The 13065-nt window shown below is 36.2% G+C and overlaps 1 protein-coding gene across 1 annotated transcript in view; it reads right to left on the reverse strand.

Moving 5' to 3' along the window:
- LOC133523891 (lysosomal alpha-glucosidase-like) overlaps positions 1-13065 on the reverse strand; it is a 55930-nt gene that overhangs the window by 36089 nt on the left and 6776 nt on the right. The window contains exons 2-4 of the mRNA XM_061859645.1: positions 3039-3206; positions 2827-2893; positions 1686-1811 (exon numbers count right to left, since the gene is read on the reverse strand). Of these exons, the coding sequence (XP_061715629.1) occupies positions 1686-1811; positions 2827-2893; positions 3039-3206 (361 nt within the window). The remainder of the gene's footprint in view (positions 1-1685; positions 1812-2826; positions 2894-3038; positions 3207-13065) is intronic.

Here is a 13065-nt window from a genome sequence, read left to right on the forward strand (position 1 = left end):
TTGTTTTTTTAGTGTGCCTGATTTTCGAAACGGATTTTCCTTGTTTCTATTGGCGGATTTAAGTAATCCCATACAAGTGGACGCATTTTATTGGAATGGTAGGATATGACAAACGAAAAAGGGCTGGTGGTTTAACAGTACGAGCGTGCGACTTGCAACCCAGAGGTCGCGCGTACTCCCGAACCCCGGCTCGTACCAATGAGTTTTTCAGTACTTACTTACAAAATATAATTTGATATTTACCAGTCACTTTTCGATGAAGGAAAACAGCGTGAGGAACCGGACTAATCCCAATAAGGCCTAGTTTACCCTCTGGGTTGGAAGGTCAGACGGGAGTCGCTTTCGTAAAAACTCCTAGGAGTTAGTTGTCAAGCGGACCCCCCTCCCCCCAGGCTCCCATGAGCCGTGGCAAAAATGCCGGGACAACGCGAGGCCTTCCTCGCGTTGATGATGATGATAGGAAATGACAAGGGACGGGGCCGAATGGAGAAAAAGAGAGGAGGCGTTAGTCGAGCATTTAAAATTGAGAGATCTGTTAGCCACTATAATAGTAGGCCATCTAAAAAGAGAAAATTATGTGAAATCACGGCTAAAAATTATTACGGTCAACGAACTAAACAATATGTTGCACCCAAGATTTGTAATAAATACCCTCTCTTACTCGAGGAAAATAAACTAGCTTGAACCTTAGATGGATCAACGATTAAAGTCCGTGACTGTACCTAGTTTTGTTTTTGTGTTTGTCTTTAAGTGGTTTTTCATGTATTGATTTGACATATTTTGTATCGAATAGTGCATCTACGCATTTACCGTGTTTTTATTGAATTCCGTTAACTCCGCGGGGTATGGGTAAGTACGTTTAAGGTAACTAAATGGCATAGTTAATTAAAAAAATTATAAAAAGTAATTACATGTTGCATATAGCGTTGTAACACGGGCATAACATTTAATTAAACCAAACAATTGAAAACTGTGACATATCAATGTCACTTCGAATATCAATCGTCCGAGATAGTATTAGCGTTTTACTAAACGCAAATGTACACACTCGTACTAAACACTAATCAATATGTAAACAGGCCCAAGGCATACGCTCGTTAGGGCCTTATTAGATAAAAATAAATAATTGATTATCCCCGAAATGGAGTTCATTACAATACTTCTTTGAGAAAGTTACTTAATTTAAGCTCAGATATGCACCCTTCAAATTAAGGGGCTGTCAACACCCAATGTCCTTGAAATTAATGTTACTTAAACAGTTTTTTAAGAAAGACGATTTGTTTTAGTCAAGTAAGAAAAATATATTTTCATATTGATTATATTTCAAAGACCGTGGTTGTACTCGATACATGATTGAACGAAATCGGCTCGATAGAAAATAATTGCAAAGATTGGTCTTAAAATCACAATTAAACGGTTCTATGTCTTTATTGTTTTGACTTATGGGTCTGCAATTAAAATCACAATTTCAGAACATTTATATCTAAACCTCTAACGAGTCAAATATTACACTAATAATCCACTTTTTTTCATTTAAATAATTTTCTTATTATTCCCTTGCCCAGGCCCAGTAACATGTGACAGTGCTATCTCATTTACTCCGATACAAATAGACAGTGTGCGCGCTTTAGGTATTGACAACCTCTTAACGAAAAAAAAAAAAAGGTGTATATTAACGTGAGTACCTCGGGCGGGCGCTCTGTGTACGCCTTCTTGTACAGATCGGGCTTCTTTTTAGACAGTTCGGTCGCGTTCAGCTTGTTCTTCGTGCTCAGGTTGTTATGGTCGTGGTAGCGGAATTCCGGCAATATCTAAAAATATAAAAGAAATAAATAAAAATTAAAGGTTGTCTGGAAGAGATCGCTTTTTAGCCAGACCGCCTGTTTACCTCTTCTTGATTTTCTGTATTGAGGTGGACAATAAAGAGTATTTGTATTGTATAATTACACACGGGCGGCAAAACTGGCATCGTTAAGCAAGTTGCGAAAGAATCATTAACTTCCCTACTAATATTATAAATGCGATTTTGCGAATTCTGTCTGCCTGTTACGGCTTCACGATAGACCGCTAAAACTTTAGATATTATATCATTTATTCAGTAATAGTCATACATTGACATTTATATATACAATTAATTTAATAAGTTAAGGATAATATAGAATTAAATAAAAATGAACATGTACATTTCCGTAACGATGGAATGTTCATTTTAAATATATTTATTGAGATAACAATATACATAATGGACATATACAGTGGGCTCTCACAGGGAACCATTATAACGGCTATCAAAGACCATACTAAGACCAGACACCAAAAAGAATGGGACAGTCTGACGGGTCTAAAGCACTCAAAGCTCTTCATACAAGAAGTAGACTCCGGTTGGAGCAAAAAGCTATGGAAACTTAGCAGGAGACAACTCCAAATTATAACAGGGGTATTACGGGCCATTATGGGGTCAAAGGGGTTTTGGCCAGGATGGGACACTCTGACAACACCGATTGTCGAATGTGTGGTGAAGAGGAAGAGACAGTAACACACCTAATGTGTGAATGTCACGCCCTCGCCAGACAAAGAATGAAGGACTTTGGAGCAGGCTATCTGGAACCAAAGGAATTCAAAAGGCTACCCATAAGCTCCATCATCCGACACATGGAAATGGTCAAAAAGGCTCTTGAGTAGCTAATGGGTATTTCCTTAGGGGGCAACTACACAAAAGATCCCTATGGGTCGAAGTGTATCCGCAAGGGCCCCGGAAATTAGAAGATAAGATAAGATATATACAGATGATTACTATAACTAGCTTATATCTAAAACAGGCCCTACCTTTTCATACGTGATTGGAGTGGGTGGTTTCTTCACGTTATCCGGGTGTGCTCGCTCCCACAATCGTCTATGGAAAATAAAAAAAATCATAATTTTCATAAGACAAAAAGTTATTCCTTAACAAAAAAAGTAAGTTTTTCGACATCGTAAATGAATTACTTATCCTAATATTTGATTAACCTATAGTTGTCGTGAGACAGAGACAGACATACCTGTAGTGCTCCTCGCCCCACGCGCCGCCCACTGCGCCGCACACGGCCCACCACGCGCCGGCGCACAGCGCGCATACAATTATAACCAATATGAGCCCAGACCCATAGCACGGCAGGCCGTCGCAGACGCGCTGGCAGATGTTGCGTCGAGATGAAAAACGCTGGTATCTAGATCAATATATATAAAAATCTTTAGAATACATCTAAGCTAACACTGTATGGACTTTGACAAAGTGGAAGTGCCATAATAAACGTCATATTTATTTTCATTGAAATTTGTCATTTTTTTATACATCGGTGGCAATCAATCATACGTCCCGCCTGATGGTAAGCAGTCTCTGTAGCCTATGTACGCCTGCAACTCCAGAGGAGTGACATGCGCGTTACCGATCCTAACACTGCATCCTCGTTGAGCTCTGGCAACCTTACTCACCGGTAGGAACACTATGAGTAGGGTCTAGTGTTATTTGGCTGCGGTTTTCTGTAACGTGGAAGTACAGTTATAGTGACCTTGTCTCTCTTTATCATAGCAGTCTGTTTACAGTTAGCTTGGTCCTATTCTAGGTCGACAAGACATGTGACTTAGGCACCCATAGGCTACTGTAGCCGCTTACTAACAGGCAAGTCGTAAGCATGTTTGTCTCCTCGTGGTATAAAAAAATTACATGCAATAACATCATGATTCTGTTACATAATAAAACTAGTTCAAACCTATGTAGGTACCTACCTAAACGCTGCGAGATAACAATTGCGGTTACTAAATGAGCCTTTTTTTTGTTGAAGAGCTTCTCATTCTGAGCGGGATAAAACAATACGTTACAATTTTCCGTTGGGTAACGAAAATACCATACTTTTCGTAAACTCAGTGGAATATTTTTAGAAGATAGGATCAAATTGCGCTTATATTTTACAGATCGTGGCCAGATCATAGATTTGGATTATTTCATGAAATGCCATTTTAGAATCGATCACTTTATGATATATGATTAGGTTAGGTTTGACTTTTTCATGACGTGGATGTGACCAACCGATCATTAGATAATTGCCACAACAAATGTTATCGTAAAATGAGCAAAAAAATACGGAAACAAAATTAAAATCGGCCCAAATGATAGATAAATAACACGCAAATAGGCAACTTAATGTCTGATCTTTGTGATATTAAGTAATACGGATGTCCATTTTTATAACCTATTGTTCCATAAACAGTTTGTTATTTTCATGTTAAATTACCCTTAAACATTGCATAGAACATAAACTTTGTACCATTTTATTACTTCACTAGTCTGCACAGTATTTAGTGAAATGAAATCCTTATTTACAATCATATTTCTTGTTTCAGTTCACTATATTTTTTGTAAATCATACAAAGTTGAAATCATAAGCATTGACGTCTGCAAGAATCCTAAACCACCTTACATCAGACCATTACCTTACGAGCTGGACATTGAAATATACACAGGAATCAAAAACCAATCTCTCATCAGAGGAAATCTGACAGTGGACAAAGACATACCTGGGTCGGACTTAAAAGGGTCCGTTTTGGTTGGAAAAGGAAAATATGAAATAGCCAAATGGATACTTATGATAAAGGATTTAAATTGTAAAAGTCCATTCGCTGGAACATTATTCCGAACATTCGGTATTCCAATTCAAGGATGTCGGCTTAAAAAAGGGAATTATCATGTAAATAATGTAGATATCGATGCAATCGATTCGACTTTCCCTGGATCAGCTAGAGATTACGGAGAGTATGTATCAAAGTTGGTGATATATTCTAAAACTAATACGATTGGTTGTTGGGTATCTCAGTTTAATATGCTTCCTTTAAAGAAAGCTAAATATTAACTTTAGTCGGCCACATTTTTTCATCTCAACTTATACGAACATTATAAGTAAAATAAAAACTTGTAAAAACGACCACTTATCGTGTTTTAAGTTAACTATCCACCTAGGTAACTTAATGTTATCTAATAAATTCAATAATCTACTAAAATATAATTTATAATTACCTTATTTTGTCCTCCATCTAAACCAAAACATCACCAGCGAAATAGTAATAAACGAATGAGCGGAGCGACTAGGAAATGTTTCTTACTTATATCAGTATTGTTATATTTTGTAAATAAAGAGAGGGTAAAGGTAATATTTGAGTCACAAAGATATCGATTTGTTGTTTAGGTACCGTCAGTGTCTATCAAGAAACTTATTTATGGAATTTGCACGGAGGCTTGAGGAGCACTTTTGACCGTGAATGACGTTATTTATGTATTTTGTCCTTTCGAAAGCATTGAAATATACCGCTGTGAAGGAACAAGTTAATAGGTAATTTAGAAATAACTAAACTGAAACAGACAATATTTCATGTTTAAATAACCTGATCCTGAGTTTATATTCCATCTCCAGTCTGTTTATATATAAGCTCCTTGGTTAGTCAGTGTCATAAATAACTCACAATAAATCAATATACCAGCTATGTAATAAATTATTAACTTTATTTTATGTACCTACAAAATATGAATGTACAAATTACCTAGAATACCTTGAGACTTCGATAAAGGTATCTGAATCTACAATACGATTGATATACCTACAAGTATGTAAATATTTCAAATGTTAAATTCTTACAGCAGTCGATAAAAAGTGAAACTCAACCAGTACGAATTGCAAAACATAATTATTATTTATTATCTATGACCTTAATTATATTACTTAATTAAAACGAAGCGAATGTTTAAATGCTTTATGTTTTTGTTCTATCCTTATGTTACCTATGCCTATCCTCCGATACGATACGATCGGTGTCGCATATGTTAGGTACAGTCGCCATCAGATATATCGATGCGGCCAAAGTCCAGACGCGGTTTATTTATTTAGTATTAATTTTATTTTGACACTTGGAGAGACTTTACACCTCCAAATTTTATTAGTATTAGTACTCTGACATTGGGGACCTTTTACATCTCCAGATTTAATGTGTTTTTAACCATAGAGACTATACATCTCTCTTGTATTGTAGTAATTATTTATTTTAAGATTATTATAATGTAATGTTTACCCAGGTATTGGCTGTTGTATTTATAAATTTTGTTATGTATTTTTCATGTCACTATATGATGTTACTATAAATGTTGTATTGACTTGTAAAAGAGCCCTTGAGGCCTACTTGCAGAATAAATTTTTGAATTTTTAATTTTGTGCTCAAAAATATCTGAAGACGCACTTTAACGCCTTGATAATAGAGGCGTGTTCAGATATTTGTGAACGCTTTGGCCGATTCAATATATCTGATGGCGACTGTGCATAGGCTTCAAGTTTTGATTTTTTGTCAGCTTAACAAAGTTCAATTTAAACTAGTAAAGGTGTAGGCAGGATAGCCTATCAGAAATTGGCCCGAAAGCGAGTTCGAAACTATTACCAGATGAGGCCTCGTGATGAGAAAAAACTTCATAAACTTTTAACCCTCTATTGCCCCCTGGAACCTCACGGCATCCCTTTAAGCCTAAAATTTTCAAAAAGATTTTGTTTTTAATTTTTCTTTCAAAAAGTATCAAACGGACAAATATCAAATTAAGCATGAATATTGCCGTAACTTATACATAGAAATCAAAAAAATATCAGCGCTCGACTTATTAATTTTCCTATCAAAAAATGTGAACTAAAAAAACAAACACCTATATAACAAGTTAGGCTCGTGGCACTAACACCATGTTTTTTTCTAAATATAAACCGACCACTCATCTACATAATATGTAAGTTTCATATGCTTAGTAAGGATAGAACACTGAAGTGTGGTATAAATGCAAATGTATGCGGCATTTTTAGGTGTCTATAAAAAGCAACTGCCTGCCGGCTGGGATGCCACTTGGGTTGGATTCGATTACAATTCGCAAAGACGGTGTCAAATAAATATGAATTGTATGATAATTGTGTCGCTTAACTTGGAAAATATCTACCCTATTCATCATCTTCCTCGCCTTGTCCTGGCATTTTGCCACGGCTCTTGGGAGCCTGGTGGACCCCAGGTCCCATAGTACTCAAGATGTGAATAAATATCAATGATATTCGGGCGCCATCTCTTCCCCCCTTTTTTTTTCGACCCGTCATCCTCTCCATGAACTAAAACCGGTCAATTCGTATTCTGGAGACAACGAGGAACATATCCATACCAGTTTTAGATATTTAGAAGAGATGTCGACGACTTTTCTCAAAAAAAGGCCTGTTGCCTCTCATCTAAATAATATGTAAGAAACTAATCCCAAGAATTGGCGTAGCCACAAGTTTTTACAAAAGCGACTGCCATCTGACCTTCCAACCCAGAGGGTAAACTAGGCCTTATTGGGATTAGTCCGGTTTCCTCGCGATGTTTTCCTTCATCGAAAAGCGACTGGTAAATATCAAATGATATTTCGTACGCACGTTCTGAAAAACTTATTGGTTGGTTTAAGAGGATATTTTTGAAAATTTCCAGTGGCACATTAACAGCATTAAGGTTTTTTGGAAAAATAAATAAGTTATATTCGTTTGTTCGTTCATTATTATTTATTCTTCTACACACTCAAGTTTTAGACAATATATTACACAATAATGACTAAACCTGTAGAGATACTATTGCGATATCATTTTTTACATTTTTCAACAAGTCCACATACAGGTATTACATAATATACATAAGATAAATTATTTCATAAAGATAAGAACATTAAAATTAAGTTTTATTTTGTCTAAATTTTGATTTCATTCCTAATATATACAAGTTTTGTGTAGAATATATTCACTTTGTAATTAATAAATTAATTTTAACAATTTACAGACTTAGTATGAATAACAATAACTTTTTTTATATACATACAATACGGAACCTTAACAAAAACAAATTTAAGAATAAATGCATAATTGTTTGTTTATTAAACATTTTTAAGTTTTCTTACTAGAAATTTATTTATTTTAGTTGCATATATGATAAAAAAAATTGGAAACATGTTTTTTTACGGCACAGACGTGAGCGTATTTTTTTTTTTAATTTTATCCTGGCGACAATGCTCCATGATATTATGATAATAATAGCATTTTTTTTAAATAAAAGATATACATACTTACCGCGACATGTTGTGGTTCAATTGAAGAAAATATTAATGATTTAAGTAAAACTAATGTAAAAGCAAGACTGATTTTAAATAGCTTTACAATTCAATGCCTTTATCGCAAGAAATACCACAATGATAACAAAAACTGTATAGGGATTGCATGAAATTGTTTTATTTATTACATTTTAATTTTAAAATAATAATATTCGTGTTTTATGTTTTTCACAAAAGTAGTAGCGTCGTGACTCTCGCAAGCCTAATGTCCATTAATTCCCAATTTTTCCATTAATTATGCAGTTTTTTTTTTCAGTTTCTTTGTTTGATTATACAAGGTGCCCGTGAGCATTGCGAGACAATTTAACTAATCATTCCTGGTAATATTTAGAAACAAAAATGTCATATAAAATTTTCTGGATTAGGCCTAATTTCAGAGATAATTAAATGTTTTTCGAAATCATTCTTTCGCCATAAGTCGGTACAAAACACATTTTTGACTGCGGTATTGCCACTTTGAGGTCTAGTATGTCCATACCTATTGATTGACATCGAAAAATTTAAAAAATGTATTCGAGAGACTACCCCCAAATAAAAAAATAACTTTTTAGTTAATTTTAGGTTATGTGTTTAAAAAAAGTGGAAAAAAAAAACAAAAAAAATTTTTTTTTGTCGAATTTTCCAAAAAATCATATAACATTTTTTGCTTCTGTCACCATCAGGAATGCACCGTTAAAATCTCTCGCAATGCTCACAGGCACCTTGTATAAAAGACTGTTCAAAGATTAGTCGAGCAGGGAAGTTGGCTGCGATTTTGATAGCCCAGCCTGTGCAAGTGTTAAGTAAATATCATAATTTCACAGAAGTTTGACGTTTAAAATAACACTTGCACTGTCTGGGCTGTCAAAATCGCTGCTAACTTATCTTGGTCGGACTATAAAATATACATAGGTCGTACCTAGTACCTACTGGATCATAGTTGTTTGGTTCTACGGAACTCGTTTAGCAACAGAAAATTCAGATCCATTGTGACATTCTTACTCTTTAACCCTTTTCCAGGCCGCACCAATCTACAAGGTTTTCCCAAAAAATCTAAATATATTCCAATTAATCCAGCTTTGATGATTCATTTGAAGACAAGTCACATTTCCTGAAAGTGTAATCTAATTTGAAACTTAAATCGGAATGCTAATGGTATAGTTGAAATTCTAATGGCGCGTATGTGGTCGATAAATCGTACTATGCCTGGAAAAGGGATAATGGGCTCGAGCTTTACGAGAGCTCACGTCGGTCCGAGTTTTGAGCAAGACAACGCTATGCGCGTTTTATAGCGACATCCCGCTCGCACGTCGGAGCTACATGCGAATTGGATCCAAAACAGACTGGAATGGACGGCACGTGCCGTCCATACTAATGACCAGGCCTAGCCAAGATAACTGTGGTGTCTCCTCTGTCGACCTCGTACCACAAGATTGTAACAGATGGCGTTAGCATTTTCTACATCGCGCTTACGGAATTCCGAATGTCTAACTATAATTAGAACTCGTAACGAAGTATCAATCACCTGCCTGGAGCGAGTGCTCTCTATTGCCTTTTCTCTACTGTCCCCACTACCACATAACAGTTGTACAGTCGCCATCAGATATATCGGAGCTGCCGAGGTGCTCAAAAATATCTGAACACGCACTCTAACCCCTTGATAATAGAGGCGTGTGCAGGTATTTGTGAGCGCCTTGGCCGCTCCGATATATCCGATGGCGACTGTACACCGACAAACGCAAAACGAAAAGAAAAATGTTTAGGTATGATAGATGCTACGAAAAGTCACGTGACTATTTCCATGACTATATACAAATTTCGATTGGCGTTTTCTATCAACGTTTGTCATCTTGGCTAGGCCGTGGAATGTGGAATGCAGTCTGTTTAAGCCCTTAAATACCATGTACACTTTGACAGTCTGGATGAATGTAATAACAAACAAATGACATAACATTTAGTTAGCTTTCTTATAATTAAGTATAACAATAAACAATAGCTTTTAGTCCATTTAAACAGCAATAATCTACAGGGATCAGTTATTAAAAGTACAACCGGATGTTTTTTTTACCTTTAGCCATACCCTTAGCCTGGTAGTTTCTTGGGAGGAACATGGAATAGTCGTCGGTAACAGGAGATTGTCAAACCTGCGCTTTGCCGACGACAATATTCTTTTTGCCTTCTCTGCCACAGAACTTCAGCAAATGAATGCAAAGACTCGGTGATGACTAATAGCACGAAACATATTAGGGTTGAGGTGGACGGGCAGATTATTCAATATGTCAACGAGTATATACTTGGGCCAGTTAGTCTCTTTCAGCGACAGGCAAGAAAAGGAAGTTGAGCGTGATGTTCAAAATGCCTGGAAGAGCTACTGGTTCATGAAGGAGCTTATGAAGGGCGACCTTCCAATGTCACTAAAGCGTAAACTCATTGACATGTGTATTCTGCCTGTCCTAACCTACGGTGCCCAAACATGGTCGCTCACCAAGTCAGAAGTCCAAATAGAAGGTTTGCCAACGAGCAACGGAGCGCAGCATTCTAGGTGTCACGAGGACGGATCGCATCCGAAACTACATTGCGCTCCAATACAGGCATAGCTGACGTAGGGGGGTAGACTTCCAGGCTGAATTGGGACTGTGCGGGTCACGTCTGCCGCATGCATCCGGATAGATGGGCTAGTATAGCCTCCAAGTGGATGCCGCAAGTTAAGCGCGGACTTGATAGGCCCAGACGGTCAGAAACAGCACAACAATGGGAGCTGTGGAGATCACGGGGAGAGGCCTTCGCCCAGCAGTGGAACAATGTTATAGAACGGGCTAAATAAAAAAATAAAAAATTTAAAAGACACCTAATGAATATGAAGGTCACATGGAGCAACTTTTACTCTAAGTCGCGAAATATTACCTTATTCCATAAAACATTAAAACATCCTGTATATACTTTTATTAAAACATTAAACAAAACAGAGAACTGATCGGCCGAAAAAAAATTAAAAAAATCGCGATTTTTAGGGTTGGTTTTATAGTAAGATGTTCATCATGCCTAACACAATCTCCCCGCAGAGTACAGCTAAGGTTTGTAAAAAACATCCTGATAAATAATGTACTTACGATCAACCAAAGTAAACTTACGGGAATAGCGCTTATTGATTTTACATATACAATTTCCAACATGACTGTCAAAATCATTATTTTAAACAAAAGAATAATCGAGTCCCCTTGAACTGATCGAGGAATATAAAGCCCGACCAGAAATATATGATCATTGTCTAGAGGGCGCTGTTTCTCATGCGTAGGGTGACAGTTCAGTTTAGTATGTAATGAAATTCCGCAATATGGCGCGTGATCATAAAAAAAAAAATTATAGGACATTATTACACAAATTGACTAAGTCCCACACTAAGCTCAATAAGGCTTGTATTGAGGGTACTTAGACAACGATATATATAGTATATAAATATTTATAAATACTTAAATACATAGAAAACACCCATGACTCTGGAATAAATCATGGATACATGCTCATCACACGAATATATGCCCTTACCAGGATTTGAACCTGGGACCATCGGCTTCATAAGCAGGGTCACTAACCACTAGGCCAAACCTGTCTTCAAATCATATATTACTGGTCAGGCTTTTACATTGCCTTTTTACATTTCTTAACTATGGAATTGTAATAAAGGAACAAGTATTATAAATTAAAATTAAAATTGCAGAATAAATATTTTCGATTGAACAGCCATATTTTTACCCTATTACTGGATACTATTTACATATCAAAATGTACATCTACAGTAAACGTTCAGAATACCTTAACTACCATACCCTGGCATACTTTACATAATCGCTTACATGTTCAATACCGAGTGTTTAAAAAAAAAAACTCGGAATCCCGCTTCTCACAGATTTGCACTTTTTTGGGTTTATCCAACCAAGAACCTGTTTCACAAGTAAAGTCCTGAATAAGCTACTTGTCACTTATCGGACCAATGAAATCATCGTTGGCGTTTCACAATATTCAAATAAGCTTAACTGGTAGATAAAGTGCTAAGTTTTATAGGAAGTTTCATCTGGCAGATAATTTATTTGTTAATTAGCTAGCCAAAACTTTACTTGGACAATGTGAAACAGGCGCTTAGAATCGCAGTAGGTAAAAAGTAATTTGTTTCACAAGGTGGCAAAGATGTTGTTTAACCCCTCGTGCTAATATTGATATCGGAGGAGACGAATTCCAAAATTAAATCTTCAAAAAGTGGAATCTTGAGTGTTGCGCGGGCTTCAAGGCACGAGGGTTAAACACACTTGCTCCCGAGTGAATCGCAAAATTTTTGACTTTAGCATCGCGAAAAAATACTAATTGTGTAGAACATAACAAATTAAATACCAATGAAAGTTATTAAATATGTTGTGCATCATTCAAAATCATCACTTAACGTCACTTGCACTATCCTACTAACCCGGGGTTAAACCGTTAACCCAGTGTCAACTTGTACTGGTAACCATGATAACTTCAGGTTTAACCGGTTAACCCCGGTTAGTGGGATGGTACAAGTGGCCCTTAAAAGTCAATTCTATCCTAGATGCCAAAAATCTAGACAAGATCAGCAAACAACTCAAAAATTGCATCTAATTACTTTGCCACACAAGTGGATAAAATGAAATTTTCTTATCAGCTGGTGTGGTGAAAAATTATTTGCTCCTCTTGTTTGATTGAGTCGGTTTTGTTATCCAATCCAAACGACGACATTTCATATTTAATAAATAATAATAAATAAATATTATAGGACATTATAACACAAATTGACAAGTCCCACAGTACGCTCAATAAGGCTTGTGTTGAGGGTACTTAGACAACGATATATATAATATATAAATATTTATAAATACTTAAATACATAGAAAACA

This window comes from Cydia pomonella, chromosome 12 (assembly GCF_033807575.1).
Source record: "Cydia pomonella isolate Wapato2018A chromosome 12, ilCydPomo1, whole genome shotgun sequence".
NCBI classification, from domain to species: domain Eukaryota; kingdom Metazoa; phylum Arthropoda; class Insecta; order Lepidoptera; family Tortricidae; genus Cydia; species Cydia pomonella.